This window comes from Cucurbita pepo, chromosome LG04 (genome assembly GCF_002806865.2).
Source record: "Cucurbita pepo subsp. pepo cultivar mu-cu-16 chromosome LG04, ASM280686v2, whole genome shotgun sequence".
NCBI lineage: Eukaryota > Viridiplantae > Streptophyta > Magnoliopsida > Cucurbitales > Cucurbitaceae > Cucurbita > Cucurbita pepo.
The window spans coordinates 10,652,495-10,676,708 of record NC_036641.1 but is presented as its reverse complement, the minus strand read 5'-3'; the positions used below and the strand labels follow the sequence as shown (position 1 = coordinate 10,676,708).

The following is a 24,214-nucleotide window of genomic DNA, read 5'->3' as shown; positions in this document are numbered from 1 at the left end:
AAGGTTTGAAACTTCTTACCAATAAAATTGAACTTTTCTTAAATTATGGGTTATTTATGAAAAATAATTGTAGGAAGTCCAAATGTTTGGGGGCAAAAATAAGGAAGAGTCGGAAGTGTTAGGAGGAAGCCGCCTCGCTTGGTCCCACTAAACCACTCCGGTCGATTGGGCCTACATTCACCAAACCCAAATCCCGACCTGGCCCTACCGCATCGTCTTCCTCTTCCCTTCCGCCTTTCCAATTGCGCGAACGCAAAACCACGTTGTTACAGAGCCACCAAAATAAGGACTTGAGCTCGCTACGGCTAAGTTTCATGGAGTTTCGTAGGACCCTTCCTCTGTTTTTGCATTTCAACACACCTTCCTCTTCCCTTTATAAATTGCAGTCGGAATCCCATTGCCACTCATTCATTCATTTCCCTCTCACTCACCTACAAAGATGCCCTCCATAACTCTTCTCCTTCTCCTTTTCTCCGCCTCTCTAATTGCTCTCTCTGCAGCTAACTTCAACCAGGATTTTCAAATCACTTGGGGAGATGGCCGAGCCAAAATTCTCAACAACGGCGAACTTCTCACTCTGTCTCTCGACATGGCCTCAGGCTCCGGCTTCCAATCCCAGAACGAGTACTTGTTTGGAAAGATTGATATGCAACTGGCATTTCCGCTGGCACTGTCACTGCCTATTATGCAAGTCTGCTTGTTTAATTGTTCGTGATTAAACATGGTGATTGTGTAAAGCTAAAAATATAATTTCATCCTCTGTAACATGGAAACATTGATATGATTGAACTTCAAACAGCAGAAGGGCTATAAATGATTGAACTTCAAACAGATGCCAAAACAAATGTGAATAATAATCGGAACAAAATATTTATATGTATTAACAACCAACTAAAAATCACATGGATTATTCATTAGTCACTGAATCATCTCTCATACAGTTATTCGAAACATATCAAAGCAAAAGAAAACTGTAGGGAATCCTTGATCCTAATCATTCAAACAACATTATGAAAGGGCAAATGAAATAAGAAATTTACCGTCACCGACCAACCCATTCATGTTTTTGGCCTACCAGAGGTAGATTGATGACAATAAAACATCTTAAATACAGACACTAGCAAACAGGAACAAGTCACTGTACAGGAATCTGTACAAAAGTAGCTTCCGCTGTTAATATGTTATACAGATACAAATGATATCCTTTCGAATTGATCCAACGAGTCTCAAAGAGCAGGAGTTGTCACCTGAAGAATTCTCTGAAGACCTACAGAATATGATGCAGTGAGTGAGGAAAGCTCAAATAACAGCCTGAACAGCACCGACGACTAAACAACTTCTATTCCTCATCCAACTCGACAATCTGTGCACGTCTCTCGGCTGCTTTCTTCCTGATGAAGAAGCCCCACCTCATTGCAGCTTTGATCTTCAACCAACCTACCACAGCTTTTCCAGGACGGTTTCGATCATCAAAATTTGGCATTGGTGAAGGCATGAATGATGGGAATGAAAAACTCTCATCATGGACGTTAACAGATGAATGGCCACCCATGCTAAACATTCGCAACAAGTGTTGCATCTCTTCATTTTCCAGCATCTCGTGACTTCTCATACGAATCTCGTCCTCTGAAAAGAAGTCATCCACTACCTTGTCTCTATTGTTTGACCAGTCAAATGGATTCATACTAGATTCCTGAATAGAAGAACCAAGCGGCTGAAAACCTGAAGATGACGATGCTTGCGGAGGACCAAGAGCCAAACCAAAAGTACTAGGGTCATTTCTTGTGACATGAACGTGGTTAGAATTGCCGAGCAACTCATTTGGAGTAAATGAGGAGTTGTCAAATTGGGGTCGAGAAGTTGAATTCACAAACTGAGGTTGGGTTGAATATCTTGTGGCTGTATTATCATTATACCCTGAATTGCCAAATATAAATACAGAAAATAAAACAAAATATAGTCAGCCAAACAACAGCAGTCATCAGCTCTAATAAGTTCATTGCCTCTTTCACCAATATTGTAGACTATAGTTTGACATAGTAACTCAATTACTTAATAGTCGATCCACTACCCATGAGGAGAGGTAAGGCTGATTAGTGAAGAGTTTCGAGAAATTTTTGTATGTATATAAATTTGTTCCCAAATCTTACACATTCTCAGGTCTATGAATGTTATTTGGATGTGAAACTAGATATTATTATCATCATTATAATATATGATACTCTTGATGAACAAACTAGTTTCATTAAGCAAAATAAACTTACAGAAAAGAGTCAAAATGAAAAGAAAAGAGAAAAAGACCTGGCCAATGAGGAGCAACTAAACTTGGAAAAATGACCACAACTATTGCTGATTAGGCCAAAGGATAGTTACAAAAGAGTTTAGAAGTACGGAACCACGAGGCATTAAAATGAGTCAAGCCCCCAAACCCTTAATCCCAGCCTTCTAGACCCAAATATTTCTCCAAGGAGAAGAAAACTAACATACCAGTGAAAATAACTCATGTCCAAAATGGAAGATCCAAAATAATGTATTCCATCAAAGAATAAGAACAGGGGTGCAGCGTATAAACAAGGAATAAGAACAAGAGTGCAGGGATATAAACAGTTGGTATTGCAAAAAGCCCCCTAGTTGGTATCAAGTTTTTGAATATCGGAAAATATACTTATTATTCTAGGCCTGTAATTATGTAAAGCATAGACACATGTTTTCACATTTTCTTCACAAACCTTTTGATGTAAGAGATTAGTTCATTAATTTTTTTTTTAACAAACATCACTAATAAATTCGAATTAACACTATCATTAAATGGTCTTTTATTTCCTCATTGCTTAAATATGTAAGTATACTAGAGCGTCTGTTCAATTGTTTTAAAAGGTAAAAAATAGTCATTTTTATTCTATGTATGGTTCCCATCTTAATTTTTAAATATTAACATTTGCGCGCCCTGTCATATGTTAAGCTTTATAATACATGCTACCATCCGAAAGGTTAATTACAATGATACAAGCGTGGTTACCTGCAACTGAGAGTCCTGAATCCACGATAGGCTGCTGAGGCTGAACTGATACTGGCATGCGGGGCACTGACACATGGGTATTAGAAAGATCAAGATGACCTCCTTGAAAGTCATTTCGGGATGCATTGGACTTCTTAGGCTTCTTAGAGCTCAAAAGTGACTTCCCATCGTACTCTACAACTTGATTCCAATTTTCATATGCTTTGTTCACTAGTGTATCTACATAAACCTGCAAAGCGGAGATAATTTTTTACACTATTTCTAGGGAGAAAGCATTATGCAATTTATATGCTTAATGCATTTGTTATACTACTGCTAAAGTAGGAAATCACTATGCACCATAAACGCCAACCTTTCTTTGTTTAAACTTGTTCGCAAGGAGGAAAACAAAAAAGACTATAACTGCTAAAACCTAAAATATCTAAAATATCAATAAATAAATCACAAATGAATCGCAAAAGGAAAAAAACGTCTACCTTCAATAATGGAAGGTCAAGGTTAGCTAGTTTTATGGTGGGGCCTCTGTAAGGATGTTTATTTTCCTTTGCAAATTGCAACAACCTCAACAGATATAATACAATAATTCTAAGTTGTTAAAGAGGGTAGTAATTAAGGGGAAAGATCCCTGGCATGGTGCATTCTGGAAACTAGCCTCCCACAGACAGAAGAGGAAAATTTGTAGAAAAATCTTGCTAACACCAAATCCAAGCAAGACAGACCACGCTTTTTCGTTCTTAAGTTAAGAACCATGATCGGGCAAAACCAGCTAAAGAATTTTTTTTTTCAATAACAGAAATGGGAAACATCCAAACGGAGAAATGATTTTTACAACTCTTTACAAGTGTTTTTCACATATATATTACACACATAGAAGCACAAAAAACGCGTGTTTTGAAATTACCTTCTGGCTCTCAGACAGAGAATCAGCAGGAAAGTATTGTTCCTCTGCAATCAGGCCGTTGAGCTCATAGATATTGTTAAAAACAACACCAACATTTCTGGATTCCTCTGGATAATAAATATACAACTTCCCGCTCAGGACACAGGTCTTAGCATGTTCTAAGAGAGCCTCCCACATCTTATTAGACATACCACTTCCAAGGATCTACAAACAGGAAAAATTTGAAGAGTTATAGGGGATAAGAATAAAGAAGAGATAAGTGACAACAGTCTTTTCTTTAATTATTATATTTTTAAATAAGAAACAGAATGAACGACAACACTTACACTTCGTAGTCCTTGAGAATCTCGAACTACCAGTCGGAGAAAGTCTTCGACGGTGACTATTCCACTTTTATTTAGTCGTTTGTGAAAGGAACCATCCTTTCCAATCTTCTCTAATCTCCACACATCATCGTTTAATGCAGGTGGGTAATGTTTTTTATACACTGCAAAATAAAACAAAGATTTAAGAAATTATATACTCATATCTTCTTTTCCTTTTTTTTTTTTTCTCCATCTTTCTATTAAATGACAATTAAAAATGATAAAGCATGAACCTACATTCTCCTCGATGATCTTTAACCGTAAAAGCTTCAGTTTTTGCTTCACGAATGCGAACACCTTCACAAAATCCTGAAGCCACCTTTAACCCAAGTCTGAACTTTCTGCTCCTAATCCAACTTGAGTTATCAGTGAAGGTCAAATCCCCTAGTGTTCCAACACCTTCCTTGAGGGAAACCTGCAGGTCACCGGTCAATAGAGGCCTCTTTCCTTCACGCTCTTTTACCACATGACCTTCGAATTCTTCCTCCGTCCAATCTTCATCATCTTCATTGTTAAAATCACCTTCAAGTACCACAATGTCCAATTTTGACAAGGATTCAGGTCCAGATGTTACTACATGACCTGTGTTAGCATCAAGCAGAACAACATGGATTGCTGCACCCTGTTCACCTTCCACTTTCCCTCCAGTGAACAGGGGAAGAGACAATCTAGACCTAAAATGCAGTTGCAAGTTTCTTCCATCAGGGCCTTCAATCCTTTTAGGAGAAGACCTGTGAGTAAAAAGTGTTAGATCATCATAGTAGATCATAAAGAGAAAATGGAAGTTAAGCATAATAAGAATAGAATTACTAGTTAATTCTCTACCTATAGAATGAACTTATTAACACAACTAAGTTAATCACCAAGAATCCTTATTACCTTTGGATAGAATTAAACAGGATTAGAATGAAAATTAAAAAAACAGACAGAGAGCATTTGGCTGTGATATGGAGCATTATGACGTCCCATGGATGCATACAAGACTTCAGCACTAGAGTATAGTAGTAAACGCATAATTGGGGAAGATGAACAGTTTTCATGACAACAACATTGTTGAATTCCAAATAGTGATTGAAAAATTAGACATGGCTGAGATGTAACACAGCTCTTACCTAGCACATGTAGTTTCAAAACTCAAGAACATCCCACCATTGGAACATTGACAACATTATTATATTCACAAATCACACGATTTTTTTAAGCAAAAGGTAATCATATTAGAGTAGGAAAATGATTAGACCCGCAAACATAGAGAAAAGCATGCAACTAGTTTTGATTAAATCAAAACAGCTAACAGTAGATCTACTTTGCTACAAAGCAACAACTCCTGTAAGTGGTGCACCAAGGTACAAGGACCAAAAAACGTTAAACTCTTGTAAATGTGGTTCTAAATATATTAAGATTTTAAGCAATATCTCAACTGAAAATAAATAGTAGGTGAAGAATAATTTATAGTATTACAATATCTACAGCATGAAGCAAAAATAAATTATTGGAAATGTCACAAAACCCATGGATTCATAGTTACCTTCCAGTAATTCTAGCAGGACCTATCTTAGCCAAAGCACGTTCCACTTCCTCACTAACCTATTTGACATCATCAGAACAATCAGAATAATGTATTGCAAAATATAAAATTTTATAGTAGAAATAGAAGATGGGATCAAATAAGAAAACCAGATAATCAAAACTAAGAATTTACAAAATTTTAGAATTAAAAAAGAGACAAATTCAAATAGAAGGAATATAAACTTTGATGGAAATGAAAAATCCAGACGTCAATTACGTGTTAGTACATTTAGCCAATGATAAACAGATTACTGTCATGCTAAAACATAATAAAAACACAAGCAGACATGTCTATGAAAAACATAAAAAGCATACTGGAAGGGAATCAGTATTATCCTTAGCATTGCTACAAGTAAACTAGATAATTTATACTACCAAGCATACAACACTTCCCAAGCGAACACCCAATTAAATACTACTCTCATTCACATAGTCTTAGTATGCAGCCATAACAGAATATAGAAACGGTGCATCTTACCACTCTACGGAGTATTGGTTCCATTGATGAGAAGAGCTTTTGTAAACTATCCACTTTCAGGGCTTCTACAATCACACTGTCCAGTAATAAAGATCCATAAAAGCGTTGATCATTTGTATTATATGACCTTTTATTGAGAATGAATTGATATGATCATGCGAATTAATTATAAAAAATACAAAAAAAGATAATCTGAATAATTACAGAAATAACCGTAGATAAAGCACAGGTCAAGGTTCTTCCTTTAGAAACAAGGAACCATGGTCTCAACTCTCATCAAGCAAACAGTTAGCCAAAAAAGATAATAAACCCAAGCAAAGCAGCCACTCCGCTCATCTACCTCATTATCATGACATCTAACTAAAAGTCCAAGTGATTAAATTGAAGATCAGAAAGGGTAAGCAGAGGCATAGCACCGACGTACAGAGTTATATTTTGACTTCTCACCGCTAGCTAAATTAAGTTGTAAAGGGGAGGGGGAAAGAAGAGAACAGAAAAAGAAAAGAACCCATGGATCAGAACACAAGTGAATCCAAAAATAAATGATATACCTAGCTAGAGCTGGTCGCTTTCGCTCCGGCAGCTCATCATCTCCACCCTCCAAGCCCCTTTTTTCTCTCATGGAGTTCGTCCTCTCCATATATCTTGTCTGCCTCTGCATCTCTAATCTCTAGAGAAAGTCCAAGCTTCCCAGATCTACTGCACACCAAAATCAGAAGTTGATTCAAGACAACTGATAGAAATCACAAAGCCGCCATGGACAAACAAACCCTAACCACAGTGACACAGCCAGAAAATCTAAAGAAACCCCAAAATTCAAAATAGTCCAACAACGAGCATCCAGCTCTATCCTGGAAATTTCGCAGAAATGGTAGTGCACTTACTGTAAAGTTTCTCAAGTATCTCTCCTACTTCCCTCTAAATTATNTTTTTTTTTTTTTTTTTTTTTTTTTTTTTTTTTTTTTTTTTTTTTTTTTTTTTTTTTTTTTTGTGTGTGTAGAGAGAGAACGACTAATATCCCAAGTCTCGACCATGGGACCAAGCACTCGAGTCGGTAATAATCCGCTGCTGCGCAGTCCCGTAATTGTCTTCTCTCCAGGTCCACTGATGTCTAAGAAAAAGAAAGAGACTGCCACGTGGCTTCTCCAGATTCCAAAATCTGTGTGTCAGCAGACAGCGGATAAGAACTTTTTCGTCGTCCTCAGATCTGAAGTCATTTTTGGTCGCCGCCTGCGATTGGGGCAAGAGGCCTTTTTAATCTATATTACCTATTTCTTTCCTATTTAATCACTGTAAATAATAATAATAATAATGACTTATCAATTTTTCCTTCTATTCATAAAAATATGTTTTTTTAGGAAATAGATAATCTCTTCTGTCCTCTTTATTAATGCAAAGATTTTGGAGTTATATTAAATTTGGAATGATAAATAGTGAAACTATTTTCTTTGGGCCCATCGAACAAACTGGGCCATTAACAAACAAGCCCAATGAATGGGCCATTAACAAACCAGCCCAATGAATGGGCCATCAACAAACCAGCCCAATGAATGGGCCATCAACAAACCAGCCCAATGAATGGGCCATCAACAAACCAGCCCAATGAATGGGCCATCAACAAACCAGCACAATGAATGGGCCATCAACAAACCAGCCCAATGAATGGGCCATCAACAAACCAGCACAATGAATGGGCCATCAACAAACCAGCCCAATGAATGGGCCATCAACAAACCAGCACAATGAATGGGCCATCAACAAACCAGCCCAATGAATGGGCCATCAACAAACCAGCACAATGAATGGGCCATCAACAAACCAGCCCAATGAATGGGCCATCAACAAACCAGCACAATGAATGGGCCATCAACAAACCAGCCCAATGAATGGGCCATCAACAAACCAGCACAATGAATGGGCCATCAACAAACCAGCCCAATGAATGGGCCATCAACAAACCAGCACAATGAATGGGCCATCAACAAACCAGCCCAATGAATGGGCCATCAACAAACCAGCACAATGAATGGGCCATCAACAAACCAGCCCAATGAATGGGCCATCAACAAACCAGCACAATGAATGGGCCATCAACAAACCAGCCCAATGAATGGGCCATCAACAAACCAGCACAATGAATGGGCCATCAACAAACCAGCACAATGAATGGGCCATCAACAAACCAGCACAATGAATGGGCCATCAACAAACCAGCACAATGAATGGGCCATTAAAAAACCAGCCCAGTGTATGGGCCATGAACAAACCAGCCCACTGAATGGGCCATTAAAAAACCAGCCCAATGAATGGGCCATCAACAAACCAGCCCAATGAATGGGCCATCAACAAACCAGCCCAATGAATGGGCCATCAACAAACCAGCACAATGAATGGGCCATCAACAAACCAGCACAATGAATGGGCCATCAACAAACCAGCACAATGAATGGGCCATCAACAAACCAGCCCAATGAATGGGCCATCAACAAACCAGCACAATGAATGGGCCATCAACAAACCAGCACAATGAATGGGCCATCAACAAACCAGCACAATGAATGGGCCATCAACAAACCAGCACAATGAATGGGCCATCAACAAACCAGCACAATGAATGGGCCATCAACAAACCAGCACAATGAATGGGCCATCAACAAACCAGCACAATGAATGGGCCATCAACAAACCAGCACAATGAATGGGCCATCAACAAACCAGCACAATGAATGGGCCATCAACAAACCAGCACAATGAATGGGCCATCAACAAACCAGCACAATGAATGGGCCATCAACAAACCAGCACAATGAATGGGCCATCAACAAACCAGCACAATGAATGGGCCATCAACAAACCAGCACAATGAATGGGCCATCAACAAACCAGCACAATGAATGGGCCATCAACAAACCAGCACAATGAATGGGCCATCAACAAACCAGCACAATGAATGGGCCATCAACAAACCAGCACAATGAATGGGCCATCAACAAACCAGCCCAATGAATGGGCCATCAACAAACCAGCCCAATAAATGGGCCATCAACAAACCAGCCCAATGAATGGGCCTATTAGATTGAAATTCTGCGAAAGCTTAGTCTCGAAGCAACCGGAGATGGATTTTAGCGAAAGAGAGTGAATTGACTACTTACCAAAATCGGGCGAAATATTCCGTATATATGCATGCAGGTTTCTTTCCACAAAATATTGACTGTACCAGAGAAATCCAATGGAAGAAGAAATGAGGACGGCAACTGCCGATCTCTCTTCTCTGCCGGAAGGAGTAATCGCTTACATCTTGTCGCTGACCACTCCATTAGATGTTTGTAGGGCCTCGACGGTTTCCCGGATTTTCCATTCGGCGGCGCAGTCCGACATCGTGTGGAACAGATTCCTGCCTCCCGATTTGGACGTACTGATTTCTCGATGTAAATCTGCTGACCTGGATTTTGATCCAATTTCCAGTTCGAAGAAGAACATTTTTTTCTCCCTTTGCGACAGCCCAATGCTACTTGACGATGGCGACAAGGTAAGCTTTCCGATTCCCTAGCTCTCTAAATTGGCGGTGGCCGGAGTTTGATCGGTGGTCGGTCGACACAAACATCATCGGAGTTCCCTTTCTTGTTATCAAATTGACATGTAATTTTAGAATATAAATACATTCTAAACGATTGCTAAAAACCTCGAACCCAAGTTTTCTTTTGAATCAATCTTGGATTTCAACAAAAACTTTTACAGTTAATCTTTAAACAGAGTTCGCTTCATATGCATTTTAGTGAATGTTCGATATCCAGAATCCCCCTTTTGAAAAGACGAATAAATAAATAAAATCTAATGTATGAAGTTTAAGTAACTAATTCCTTTTCATTTTGATTTAATAAATTCTATAACTGAATGAATGGCTCTTATACTTTCAGATGTTATCAATTTTTCTTTTTAAAATAGAGCTAAATACAATATTATTAGTATGTAAGTTGTTAGTTTCTAGGCTTTAATCTTGTTCTAAATTATCCTTTACATTGAGTTTAGTGTACGAACTCAGCTTATGCTGACGCAAATTTCAGTCCCAGATTATTGTTTAACTGTATGAACAGACACTTAAACCAGTCTGATTGATAAAGAACGAAAAGCCACTGATTCATTTGTGTATCTTATACCACTTGTTGAATCAACAATGAAGCTATTTTGCACTTTCTATTTGTATGCACATAAATCATTGGCATGCTGCAGAGCCTTGCATTGGAGAAATGGACTGGTAGGAAGTGCATAATGCTTGGAGCAAGGAACATCACGATCGTTTGGAGTGATACCCCTGAGTATTGGACCTGGGAACATCATCCTGATTCGAGGTTCAAAGTCTATATGAGATTATATCTTAATTTTTTGTTTCCCTCCCAATTCTAAAACTCTGCCATTTGAACGTGGGTGTGAGAATCAGGTTTGCAGAGGTGGCTGTACTCCTCCAGGTGTGGTGGCTTGAAATCCGTGGAAGAATGAGTTGCAGAATACTGACTCGTAGAACAACTTATGGTGTTTACTTGGTGTTCAAGATGAATGAAGATGAATACCGAGGGTTCAATTTTGATCTTGCTGAAGTCAGGGCGGGAATTCTTGGCACCGAAAGCGATCCGAAAACAGTTTGTTTGGACCCTGATTTGGAGAACTCTCGTCTGCGGCTTGCACCATGGTTGATGGACCATTCATTGGAAATGTCGTCAGGGTTAGAGCAGCCGAAGGAGAGACAGGATGGGTGGTTTGAAATCGAGTTGGGGGAGTTTGAAAGTGGCGATGGAGATGATGAAGTTGAGATGGATCTTATGGAGGTGAAGGGCGGCACACGCAAGATTGGGCTTGTCGTCGAGGGGATTGAGATTAGGCCTAAACCCACCTCTGTTCTTGCATAGATGCTTTGATTGACTAAAGCCATGGTTTTGCTATTGGCTTGCTTTTGTTTATCCAGAGGTTTGAAAAAACCAGCGACTGTGTTTCATTTATTTTAGGCCTAAAATGATGTTTTTTTCTTTTAATAATTTCTTTTTTAGTAATGGCTTTCAAAAAGTTGATTGGCTATAGAATTCGATAAAAGATAACGATAAATAAAATCAATTAATATCTGTAGAACATCACTCGAACGAAACTATCCCTTCGCCACCATTTTTCTGTTTTAAGAAACAGTGAAATAGAGTTCTGTTCCTGATTCATCATGGACAAGGATGAAACGAGGACGGGAACGGAGGACGGAGAAATTGCGGATTTCTCTTCTCTGCCAGAAGGAGCAATTGCTAACATCTTGTCTCTGACGACTCCATCCGATGCCTGCAGGTCATCGGCGGTCTCCCGTACTTTCCATGCGGCGGCGCTGTCCGATATCGTGTGGGAGAGATTCCTGCCTACCGATTGGGAAGATTTGATTTCTCGGCGGAAACCTAATGACCTGAATTTTGATCCGACTACATGGTCGACGAAGGAGATCTTTTTCTCCCTTTGCAACAATCCACTGCTAATTGACGATGGCTACACGGTACGCTTTTTGATTCCCCCAATTTCTCTAAATTAATGGTGGCCGGAGTTGCGTGAGTTGTCGGCGGAGACAAGTGTTACTCTAGCCTTGCCGTCATGCTCGGTTTTTATAGACATACTCGATTTTCAACATGAACTTTCGAAGTTATTTCGATTCCTACAAAAACTTTTGTGATTATCCTTGAAAAGGTTTACTCAAAATCCAGAAAACATGAACTGTGATATGAAAAAGTTGTGTTTGGGAGAATTAAGCTTCCGCCGACTCCAATTTTAGGTCCAGATTTGATTCTCAAAGAACAGAAAGACATTATGATCATGTTCCCATCTTTTGTACAGTTTTTCTTTGTATGCACATAAATTGAGTGGGTACAATCATTGGTATGTAGCAGAGCATTTCTTTGGACAAACGGAGTGGTAAGAAATGCGTAATGCTTGGAGCAAGGGAGCTATCAATTGTTTGGGGCGATACCTCTGTCTATTGGGCCTGGGAATCTCATCCTAAGTCAAGGTTTTAAGCCTAAACGATTGGCTCAAATCCCACTTTTTATCTTGATCCCAATTCTGATACTTTGCCTTTTAATGTGCGTGTGAGAATCAGGTTCACAGAAGTACTTGTCATCTTCAAGGTGTGGTGGCTTGAAATCCGAGGAAAGATAAGCAGTAGAATGTTGTCTCCTGCAACAACTTATGTAGCTTACTTTGTGTTCAGGACGAGGGAACGTAGATACTTTGGGTTCAATATAGATCATGTCGATGCCATGGTGGGCATTGTTGGTAGTGAACACTATATGAAGAGCGTTTGTTTGGACCCTTATTTCGACAATCCTCATCAGCGAGGCCGACGCGTACCACGAGCAGGATGCAATCTATCAAGGTTGGAGCAGCCAAGGGAGAGACATGACGGTTGGTTTGAAACTGAGTTAGGAGAGTTTCGTATTGATGGTGGAGATGATGAAGTAGAGATCATTCTTAAGAAGGTTAAGTGTATTGATTCCAGGAGTGGCCTCGTTGTTCAGGGTATAGAGATTAGGCCCAAAATGAACCCTGCATAGATTGTTACAACTTCAAGAAACTAGATGCCTAGTTTCAAATTTCAACCAATTTCAACGTTTATACACCTTGTAGTTTAGGGTAAAGATCGAATTTTTTTCCTCAAAAAATATTTCAGTGAAATGAATTGTTCTAAGGAACTTTTCTTTTCCTCTTTCTTTGGCTTAACAAGATAAAAGATAGAGAGCTAGCCGACTGGCTTTTTACTTCAAGAGTACATGGGTGCATTTCAAGGGAGTTTCAAAGGGAAGGTGACGGATGAGGTTGCTACACGGGAGAGAGAGGATTGCTAACTTACAGAGAGTGTCAGCTGCCTCGTTGAGAATATGATTGCCTCGCACACTTTGCCACCAAGAATTGATTGGCCAAGCATGACAAGAATGCTAGCAGCTTAACATCGTAAGACATTGAACCAACATTGAACCAACATTGATCATTTGCCTCAAAATTTCTTCCCCTTTTACAAATATGAAAGAAAGAAAGAAATCAGGATAGAAGTTTAGACCGTTCACACTAGTTCAAGAAAGTAGATCGTTAAGATAACCTGATTTTATTCTGAACATGAATATGAAAGAAAGTAGATCGTTATTCTTCCCTCTAAAATATGGTTAGCTTTGGTGCTTGTAGTGCTCTACTTGTAAATAGGGGGGACTTTTTCTTACTTGCTTCTGGTGGTTTATCTCTTCACGAGTCATGGACTTTCCTACCAGGATGCCCCCAAATTTAAGCCGTCGGTCGGACAGAGACATAACTGGTTCAAATATATACATATATATAATTAATGGTCAGATGTTGGCGTAGGTTGGAAGGAGAATAGATATATTATCCGTTTGTCCCCGAAAGTAAAATTCATTACTCATTCAGACTGCCAAGAAAGATGGAAGAAGAAGAGAGCGAAGGAATTATTTATTTATCTTCGATGCCAGAAGGAGTCGTGGCTAACATCTTGTCGCTGACGACTCCATCGGATGCCTGCAGATCGTCGGCGGTTTCGGGGACTTTCCATGCGGCGGCGCAGTCGGACATCTTATGGAACAACTTCCTGCCCATCGATTGGGAATCTTTGGTTTCTCGGAGGAAAACCAGTGACCTGAAATTTGATCCAATCTCCAGTTCAAAAAAGGAGATCTTTTTCTCCCTCTGCGACTGCCCACTGCTGATTGATGACGGCAACAAGGTAACCTTTCTGATTCCCCTAATTTTTCTAATTCGCAATCCATCTCCTACTCCTCCGCCTGTGCCCATCGTCGGATCAGAAGTTCTTTCCTTCTCAGGCGTTCTTTTCGAATACCTTCGCCAACAAAATTATTTCCAAAGTTCGTTATTCATTGGTGAAAAGTTGAAGCTTATAGATTTGGTTCTTTCCTGCTTAATCTAATCAAATTATAAAAATAGCCCACCAAATAAGTATTAAATATGTTTTGTTAATTAGATGCTTGTTTAATCAGATAAAAATGTCTTCTGTTGTACAAATATGAATCCGTAGAGTACTGTTTCTGTATCCCACATATATACTGTTTCTGTATGTACAAATATGAATCCGTAGAGAAGTATGATCTGAGATTTATACATACTATGCTTGAGCTACTGGGTTATTTTAACGTTTAAACTTCAACAAAAGCTATCGAAATTATCAAATTTCTTGTATTCTAGTCAATATGTGAAGGGCAAGAAACTTTTGTTATCTTCCCTTGGTAAAGTTTCAAGGTATGGATTATTTGATTGTATAAATTGGTTCATAAGTACATCTTTATAAGCTGAGTGGGTTCAATGGATGGCGTTTGGCAGAGCTTTTCATTGGACAAATGGAGTGGTAAAAAGTGCATAATGCTTGGAGCAAGGGACCTGAAGATTATTTGGACCGACACCCCTGACTATTGGACTTGGATATCACATCCTGAGTCGAGGTTTAACTCTCAAATCCCCTTTGTTTCTTTTCCTTCTGCTTCTAATATTTACTTTGTCCTTATAACGTGGGTGTGAGAATCAGGTTCGGGGAGGTGGCTGTTCTCCTCCAGGCGTGGTGGGTTGAGTTGCGTGGAAAGATAAGCTGCAAAATGTTGTCTGCTGCAACGACTTATGCAGCTTACTTCGTGTTTAAAATGAATGAACGATATTATGGGTTCGATATAGTTCCTGCTGATGCCAAGGTGGGAATCGTTGGTGGTGATTGCTGCACCATTAGTGTGGGTTTGGACCCTTATTTAGACAACTCCCAACGTAAGCGCCAACGTTTAGTATGGATGGGAAGCAATGCGCCTGGACATCGCCAACGTTTACGATGGATGGGAAGCAAAACCCATACGCCTGGAATTAACATGTCACGGATGGCGCTGCCAAAGGAAAGACATGACGGTTGGTTTGAAATCGAGATGGGAGAGTTTCATAATAATGGTGGAGATGATGAAGTTGAGATGGTTCTGAAGGAGGTTAATTGCAATTATTCCAAGTGTGGCCTCATCGTTCAAGGGATAGAGATTAGGCCTAAAAAGTCAGTTCTGCATAGATGATGGATCACAGATGGAGTGTTGTGAACTTCGGTAATGCAATAAATATGGGACCACCGAAAACTTTGCTTTGTATATGGACATAGGACAGGTAAGTAAACAGCTAGTACATTTCAACCTAAATGTTACTATTTTCATTTCTCACCTTGAAAGTCAAGATTTGAAAAATTGATAATACCCTGTTCTCACTATTCTTTTGAGATGACAACCAATAAGAAAAGCTTCAAGCTAAGTCAATATTCATAAGACATTTCAATCAATCAGGCTTGCAACATGAGCTACTACTGCACTAACTACATTAAAAGGTTACTAATAGAGCCACCAAAAACGCCCAACAGAATAGTGGTATTGCCGTCTTTCATGAATGACAGGATTTCAAGCTTTCGGCGGACTCGCTGATAAACTCATCCAATCTGCTACGGAGTTTGATGAGTAATTGGCTGCAGATATCTGGTTTTGTGCAGGGCCCGCACATAAGGTATATGACATTGCCCAATGGCCTCATATAAATCCCATCTTCCCGAAGCTTTAATAGAAGAGATCTTGAATACTGGGATGCATACCTGTTCAAAACCAATCAACTTAAGATATCAACCTCTATTCACTCACTGACCCACATATCATAACTCCTAGTGAAATAGGAAATTTGTTTGGGACGGCTATAAAAGGCATAAGGTTGGAACGAGCGTATAACAAGAATGATTAGAGTATAACAAGAATGATTGGAATTCCTTCGGGATTTTTTATGGGTGCTGAACTAAAGTGCGACCAGACTTAACATAAATGTAGCCACTGGAAAGGATGAATCGCTCCCAAAAAGGAATATCCCTTGTCGATCTCTTCCGGAAGGGTTAGCCAGCAAACAGAATATCAGGTTGAATTTTCTTATTCTTTGATGTACCCTTCGGATTCAAAGATCCAAATATAACGCATGGCACTATTGTTTGGAAGACAGATGCATAGCAGGGGACATCTATTGCAATAAGACAGATAACAATGCTAAAAGAAAAACTTAAGTAGATGAGGAGGCTCGAACATACCCGGCATCAGGGCCATCTGCTTTAAGTTCTAGAGCAAAGAGTGTTCCCAATGCGACTACTCTCTTCACCGCAGGATGTGATGAGATCAAGTGAACCAAATTTTCATCCCATAACTGTAAGCGTTAAGGAACAAATGAATCAAGAAAGCAAAAGAATCTTGGCAAGACCTTCGAAGTATAACATGACCTTGTATTGAGTCAACTGAGAACAAAATAAAAATATGATTGCACTTGCCTCCCTGAGCGATTTCCCTTCAGAATTGATATTCTGGTTCGTCTGAGGATTTTTAAACCATTTAATGGACTTAGCAGCAGCCGTGCAGCCCAAAGCATGAGCAGAATACGAGTGTCCGTGCAAAAGGGCCTCAAGCTATAAAATGAAGATGAAAAAGGGATTTAAACCGATGCGTAGATACCATAAATTGTACGAGCAAGCTTATTTCAGCTATGATTAGAGATTTAAGGGAATCCACGCAGATCATAATGGAATCATACACATCAACCACATTCAGAAGTCTGCAGATAAATTTTGATCGAGCACTACTAGAACTAATTGAAAATTCATAAGAATGCTGCCTTGGGAAAAGTTCAAATTATAAAAATAAACTGGCATAAGATGATGTTCGTATCATAGACAGAAACGATGACAAAGAGACATTGTTGATAATAATCGCACCCCTGGCAGTAATTACCTTAGAGTCACCAATAAAGGGTTCAAATACAGAGTTTGAAGCTAACGTAGCAGATAACGGAATAATTCCACCAGTCATCAGCTTTGCGAAGCAGGCTATATCAGGTGCACAATGAAGCAGCTCTGCAGCAGTCTATAAGGAACCGATAGTTTGAATTAAACTTTCAATGTTATTGGTTCCAACCAGAAAATGAAATTTTAATAAGATGAATGGCTACGAACCTCACAACCCAAGCGCCAAAAACCAGTAAAAACCTCATCAAAGATGACGGGAATCTTTTGCCTTTTGCATTCTTTCACAAGTACTCGTTGGAAAAGAGGATCCACCATATGCATTCCTCCAGCACCTTGTATTACTATATAACAATTCCCAGGATATATGATAAAACAATTAGTAAAGGAAACGGCGGTTGTTGTTAGTTAAGCTACTCACGTGTACATAACCAGAGTCATAAACACTCCGGAGATAAAAATCCTGGAACACCAATGCTGTAATTCCATCGGAGGTACACAGACTTATTATATATGGCATAATATCTTTCCCATCCCACCCACAACCCAGAATCCCAACATGATTGATATTTTTGATCGTGACATTCTCCATCTCATGAATTAGTCTTAAAACCTCATCTGAAAAAGCATTTTCAAAATGAGATAAAGGAATTGGTTTATAATGGTAATACATGAGGTTACCTGGTTCCATAATTAGTGCTCCAAGTAATGAATTGAACTTTGAAGAATCTGATAATTGTTGAGACAAGTATGCCGAATAGATTCCAGCCAAATCTGAACTGTCCCTCTTCTCATCAAATACCTCATTACGTGAACAGAAAACTGACAGAAATAACATTATATTAATAATACAAAAAAGGAGATATACTTTAATGGGGAAAACTATATTCACTTACAAACACTCTCAGGCATCATGTTCTCTGGCTGCAATCCAACTGGCAATGAAAGATACCATTTACCTCCGTGCATGTAGACTGTAGGAGGATCCAAAAAAACACCTCTTCCAGAATACCTGTTGTGATTATGCAAAAAGTGATATTAACATGTTCCCAAGGATCTTCAGTATTAAGCTCTTTCGTGCATTAACTAAAATCTTTTGTTAACAGATGAAAGTCCAAGGAATGGGCTAAACAAACTATCGGTTTTCTGTTAACATATAGTTTGAATTACACTTTGATCTGTTAACTAAAATCTTCTTGTGTTAACAGATGCAGCAGTCTATAAGGAACCGTAATTCTGAATACAAAAATCTATACCATGGTTGCTGCAGGAAGCCTGTATAACATGAGGGTGCCTGTGCTTCCATAGCTCCTAATGTATCACCATGATATGATCCATTGAGAGCCAAGACCTGGAATAGTAAATCTTTATAATGTCACAGACAAAAGTTCTTTCAAAAAACTTGCACCATAATTTTGTGCGTGATTATAATTCAGTGTCAGTCAAACTAACATGTGGAACACACTAATGAATTTCTGTAGTCAGACCATGGGTAGCCAAGTACTACCTAGATATTTTGCATTCTCTGCTAAAGTGAAGATATAATTAGATAGGAAAAGGGTGCTTATTGCAATAATAAACCACTGACGACACGTCTGTTAGATTGTACTACTCTATGTCCTTGAGTTTGGAAGAGAGTTTTCTGTACTCCTAATCATGATGAACAATACAGAGAATCCCATAAACTTCTCTAGCATAGATTTATTGCAACCACCTTACCATAAGCTCGGGACGCGGTGCTTCCGCGTTGCATTCTTGAGCATCATGGATTCCATGGTCAAAAGAAAACTTCCGAAAGGCCATCTTTAGTGCAATTTCAATAGCGGTAGATCCATTATCTGAGAAATACACCCTAGAAGCCCAACCTGCAAAAAATGGAGTCTTGATGTACAATGAAGGTGTATAAACTAGTCGAAACAATTAGAAAATAAAATGAAGGAAAAGGCTAACACATCCCTCCTCTGGAACTATAGGTTAGCATAACTTGCACAATACTTCCAGATTACAAAATCCTCGAATCACTTATTCAGTTAATAATGATTCATCGTTCAATTATTCTCGCTTCCATTTTATTTTATCAGTGTAGTTAAGACACTTACAACGAAACCGAAAGTGAAAAGGCAAATGGGTTGACATTTCACATAACAATTACTAATCTGGTGTCTAGTACAACTGTACAACAAATAGATTAACTTCTTAGCTAGAAAATTTATAGGCGTGAATACCTTTTTCTGGAATCAAAGATAATTCAGATAAGAAAATTCAAACCTCTCAAAGCCACTCATAACAATTTGTACGTGCCAATGGAAATTATAAAATAAATATCTTAAGTTTTAAGCATTATTTATCCGCAATATACATAATAATCTAACAAAAACAAACGGATCTAAGCAGAGAGAAAATATGAAGGAAGAACCAATTAAAAAAAAAAGATAGGATGGAAGAAATAACCCTTCTCTCTCATTCAACAACCACTATCATTATTCTTTCTTCCAACCTACTTTCTTATTTGTATCCGCTGACTATCAATAAGATTTAAGGTAACTAAAGATGTCCATTTACAAGGTACAGTTGCAGTCAAGGACTTCTTATTCGAGCCTAGGATCATTAAGTTTATCTTGGAAGAGGTGATCGTGAAATATATGAACTGGACAAATAATTAACCATATGTGAACTCCATGGCAAACTATTTCAATTATGGGTATCTGATTTATAACTGAATCAAATTTTACGCTGCAGAGTAGTATGGTAATTGGGAGTCAGAAAAATCTAACATATAAGTGATCAATATGGAACATGCCTAAATTTGCGAAGAATTAATAAATACATGACCTGACTATATGGAAAAATAGGTTAAAACAGTAAGGTAATAACCTTTTCCAACACCATCAAGTAAAAGCTCTGCACATTCCAAAGCTGGTTCATACACATTCTCTGGAAACATTACGTGCCCGAATCTTGCAGTAGCATAACCCATATCACTTGCTAGCTCAGTCTGAGAACACCTAAACAGAAGGTGCGTTAAAGCAAAAACATGGGGGGTATGCTTGCTATTACAATGAAATATAAGAATTCCACAGCTATATGCATAGATATATCATAAGAGCAAAAAGGAGCACTGTAGTTTATCATTTCAAGATTACGATCAAAGAAATGAAAAGGGGCAAGTAGTTTAACAAAAAAGCCTTGATGACATTATGAATCTACAACAAAGATTACTAGTAAAAGTAAAATGATTATTTAACTTTCTGCTAGTAAGAATGAGTCTAAGATACTAAAACCTGAGTTTTCTAACAATCAAATGTTATAAGCAATTGTCACATAACATCATTCTTTAGTTGCCTCCAAATTCTTCCTGATTCACTCTAGTTAGAACCGCGATTCCTTGGACATGCAAACTAGATAGTGATTAATATATACCCTTAATACACATCCATGTTTGCAGTTGTGAAATGATAAGGGAAGGTAAAAGGACACTGGGATTACGGTATTTGTTCTTCACCTTTTTATTTTTTTAAATTGAGAGAATAGCCAAAACTTCAAACTAAATGAAACCAATAACACTAACTGCAACAACTTAAATGCATAGAGAAATAAAAGAAACAACGATCAAGAATTGACCTGTAAGGCAGCATCAGGGCCTTGTGTCCACCAACTGGCACAGGCATCAAATTGTTGAGTCATAAATTCACTGCCCTGATCCTATATAGAACATGCAGTGCAAACATAATATGTTACTATAATTTTGTATGCTACGTGCAAATCAAATATGAAAAATCATACACGCATGCGGAATCAAGGTAGTGTCAGTTTCAAAGGCAGCATATTAAAATAATTGATATACGTGAAGTCAAAAGATCAAAATTAGTATTCAACACAGATCTATTAGACAAATTCTACTCCTAAGTGATGTTACAATTTCTTCACATTGTGGAAAATATTTGCATAAATAAAGACTTGCACGCTTGGATATAATTTTTATTGAATAAATTTTATCAAACTAATATTAAAATTTTGAAAATAAAAATGCAGACATCCACGAATATGCACCCATATGCACGGAGACTCCAACTGTATAAGACTATAAGCAGAAAACATATGTAACTATATGTAAATATATCATTCAGTAACAGCAATGCTGAGTTGCACCTTGAAAACAGTGAAGTTCTCACCACAGCGAGAATCAATTACTGTAACAGCTTCATCTGCCACAAGTTTATGCTGGGTGAATGGCCACCAAAAGACATTCATTGCCTTTTTAGGCATTTCTCGCAAGTAATTAATTTTTTTTGAATGAGCTGATAACAATATTTCCTTCAGAGAATCAAATACGTTCCGAGAGGTATCGAACCAATCCATCAGGTCGTCTGTTATATCAGCTGGAATGGGAGGTAGCACAAGAACTGGCACCCTAAAAGGAAAAAGTAAATGAACATGCCTCAAAGCTGAAATATGAATTGAAGTGAAAATTTATAACCGTAGATTAGAAAAAGTCGTCAGGGGGAATGAAATAACATGATGTCACACTAGCGGCCACTTTATCCACCTTCCTTTGACAATTTCTAGCACTTACACTTCTGCAACTAATTTTTTTTAATACAGTTATTTCTATTAAGAAACACCAATGCCATAGAATAGCACGTCGCCTGCCACGACGGTGCATGTGTACTTCCCTCATACGAAGTAAAATAAAAAATACTGCAATTTACCTATTTCGAAGATGAGAGCTTAACGGCACTTCATTAGCAAGCCCATTATCAGCAAAGATAATGGCAGCAACATCGTAACCTCGAAGTTTCAAAGTCTCATACGCTGAAATTGTTCCAGAAATACCACCCAGCTGACCATCACCAACAAGAAGGCAGGGCAAACGAAAAGGCCTGATAGAATGAAATAGAAATCTGAAATTCAGGATTCAAGTAAACTTAGCCGCTAATACCTATGATTCATACTAGTTTATGTGTTAAAGTTTGTAATAGCTGCATTTGTATTTGTTATTCATTAATCTTGTCTGTATATACTTAAGGGATGTATCATCTTTAGGATAGAGTTTATTCGATATTAATATAACTCTTTCTCCTTCATTTACACTTGTTATGGTATCAGAGCAAAATTTCATCGTGTTAAATATGATCATTCTCTGAAGGAAAATGATCAGATATGTCAACTGATTAATTTTTATCCATGATTGCCTACTCACTAAAAGTTCCTCTATGAATTTCAAATAAACAGAATATAAAGAACAAAAAAACAAATCCACTTAACATTCTCAATTCTAGCCTGAAAATTTAATTGAACTGTCCTGCCGCCAATGGGGGTAAGAGGATGAAGAAAAAACAGAATATTCATTATCACAACAGGGTGTACCCACAATGCGAGCGACAGAGAGGTCCAGCTCTTGTAAACAAACACGTTAAGAGAAACTGTTCATTTCAAAAGAATTATTGAACAACTGGAGTAGATCCAGAATCCAACCGAGACGAATTCAGCTTAGTTAAATATTTGGCAATTACAATAGCGCTTAGAACTGAAATTTTCTCGTGGCATTTTCCATTTCTGCAATCGGTGAAATTCTTCCTATGCTATGCTCCGTCCTTAATTTAAAAATAAAAGCAGGGCAGGGCAGGGCAGTGAAGTACTAGTAGAATAATCAATACTACGTGGAACAATAATAGAATCTTGAAGGCACCTGTATAAGTCACATTGAAGGGACCCAGAAGGGCCTGGACTAGCAACCCCACCGGCTGTCTCGACGAGACACATGGCTCTGGTTTTTGCATCATCACTCTCGCCACTCGCTTCCAATCCAGTAGTCAAGCAACTCTGCAGCGACTGTAGCACAACGGCGTCGTCCACCGGCCCGCTTTCCCTTTCAGCTGCCAAATGCGGAGACACTGCCTGTTTCCATGCGTACATGGTCTTACAGATTAGTCTCGAACCTATACCCGATTCCTGTCCCACCAATAGCTGATCTTCATACCGACCCAGGTCACACATTGCCAATTCGTTACCATTGACAATTCCGCAACCGGAAACGGAGTTAAGTACGGGGAGAGAGGCCTTGAGAACGTGGTCGGAGGCCAGAAGGGAGAGGTGAGCTTGGCGGCGTTGAAATAAGGAGGATATCTTCTGGAAGACGAAACGGGAATCGGAATCGGAAGGGAAGCCGGTTTGTATGGGCTTGAGGTAGAGGAATTGGGAGGGAGAATCGGAGAGGAGAAAGGAGGAAGCGAGGCCGGCGGAAACTAAGGTTTTACCAACGGAAGTGTTGGAGCCCCAAACAGTGTAAGTGGGATGGGAGAGAGGGAGGTGGGGAGGAGGCGGAGGAGTGACGGCAGTGGATAGGAATTTGATAAATGGTCGGCGAAAGTGTTGGCAGCTGCGGCGGAGGCGAAGCATGATGGTGGTGGGGAGACGTGAAACAGAACAAGGGTAGAATGGATAATTTGGGTTTCGCAGCTGCAGGTGGGTTTAAGAGTTTGAAGCAGTGGAGGGAAAGAGATGGGACCAGGGAGGTGAAAGTAGGTTAGCCATAAACAGAAAGAAGCAGAGAAATTGGACTATGAATATGCTGCACCAGTGGCCACTGGCAGTCCCACAACCTCTAATCTCCTATTGGTTGAAGATGTAAAGGCACCCACATTTCTCATGACTTGGCTTTGTAATATTAGAAATGATATTAAAATCAGACGTGTTATGTCAATAAGGATGCTAACCCTTAAGAGAGGTGGATTATGAATCCCACATCAATTAGAGAGGTTAACAAAGCATTCTTTGTAAAAATGTGTGGAAATCTCTCCCTAACATAAGCATTTTAAAAATTGTGATATTAACGACTATAAGTAACGGGCCAAAACGAACAACATTATTTATTAGCAGTGAACTCGGACTTTTACAAGATTTACCAAACAAATACCACCTTCCAAAAATATGATGATAGGATAAGAATGATCTTTGTTGACACCTTCCAAAAGTCGAAAAAATCTTTGTCGACATCTCTAAAGCATCTACAAAATTCGAAATTCTTATAATGATTATGTAGCAATGAACAACAAACATTATA

At 38.8% G+C, this 24,214-nt stretch overlaps 5 protein-coding genes across 8 annotated transcripts; 3 read left to right on the top strand and 2 right to left on the bottom strand.

Moving 5' to 3' along the window:
* Positions 1-880: 880 nt before the first annotated feature.
* LOC111793711 (calmodulin-binding protein 60 B-like) lies at positions 881-7,259 on the bottom strand. Of its 4 annotated transcripts, none has more exons than XM_023675722.1 (9): positions 7,217-7,259; positions 6,884-7,031; positions 6,333-6,408; positions 5,814-5,872; positions 4,523-5,016; positions 4,247-4,407; positions 3,921-4,124; positions 3,020-3,248; positions 881-1,917 (listed from the first exon to the last, which is right to left on the bottom strand). In XM_023675722.1, exons 2-9 carry the CDS (start codon positions 6,991-6,993, stop codon positions 1,340-1,342), a joined length of 1,911 nt encoding a protein of 636 aa, XP_023531490.1. In that variant the 5' UTR covers positions 6,994-7,031; positions 7,217-7,259; the 3' UTR covers positions 881-1,339. The 4 variants fall into 4 exon arrangements, with proteins under 4 accessions (XP_023531490.1, XP_023531491.1, XP_023531492.1 ...); XM_023675723.1 differs by having other exon boundaries at positions 6,884-7,028; XM_023675724.1 differs by lacking the exon at positions 7,217-7,259 and adding an exon at positions 7,109-7,188.
* A 2,262-nt stretch (positions 7,260-9,521) lies between these two features.
* On the top strand, positions 9,522-11,326 carry LOC111792683 (F-box protein PP2-B10-like). The gene is made up of 3 exons (XM_023674234.1): positions 9,522-9,861; positions 10,563-10,681; positions 10,771-11,326. The coding sequence occupies exons 1-3, from the start codon at positions 9,562-9,564 to the stop codon at positions 11,234-11,236; spliced, it is 885 nt and encodes a 294-aa protein (XP_023530002.1). The 5' UTR covers positions 9,522-9,561; the 3' UTR covers positions 11,237-11,326.
* A 112-nt stretch (positions 11,327-11,438) lies between these two features.
* LOC111792682 (F-box protein PP2-B10-like) lies at positions 11,439-13,048 on the top strand. The gene is made up of 3 exons (XM_023674233.1): positions 11,439-11,853; positions 12,242-12,360; positions 12,451-13,048. The coding sequence occupies exons 1-3, from the start codon at positions 11,536-11,538 to the stop codon at positions 12,902-12,904; spliced, it is 891 nt and encodes a 296-aa protein (XP_023530001.1). The 5' UTR covers positions 11,439-11,535; the 3' UTR covers positions 12,905-13,048.
* A 411-nt stretch (positions 13,049-13,459) lies between these two features.
* On the top strand, positions 13,460-15,584 carry LOC111792681 (F-box protein PP2-B10-like). The gene is made up of 3 exons (XM_023674232.1): positions 13,460-14,079; positions 14,691-14,809; positions 14,893-15,584. The coding sequence occupies exons 1-3, from the start codon at positions 13,780-13,782 to the stop codon at positions 15,410-15,412; spliced, it is 939 nt and encodes a 312-aa protein (XP_023530000.1). The 5' UTR covers positions 13,460-13,779; the 3' UTR covers positions 15,413-15,584.
* LOC111792680 (bifunctional dethiobiotin synthetase/7,8-diamino-pelargonic acid aminotransferase, mitochondrial) lies at positions 15,521-23,699 on the bottom strand. The gene is made up of 14 exons (XM_023674231.1): positions 22,841-23,699; positions 21,861-22,031; positions 21,301-21,562; positions 20,773-20,853; positions 20,026-20,146; positions 18,871-19,016; positions 18,408-18,502; positions 18,048-18,163; positions 17,833-17,973; positions 17,362-17,495; positions 17,141-17,272; positions 16,684-16,818; positions 16,450-16,562; positions 15,521-15,972 (listed from the first exon to the last, which is right to left on the bottom strand). The coding sequence occupies exons 1-14, from the start codon at positions 23,548-23,550 to the stop codon at positions 15,768-15,770; spliced, it is 2,562 nt and encodes an 853-aa protein (XP_023529999.1). The 5' UTR covers positions 23,551-23,699; the 3' UTR covers positions 15,521-15,767.
* Between the last annotated feature and the right edge of the window lie 515 nt (positions 23,700-24,214).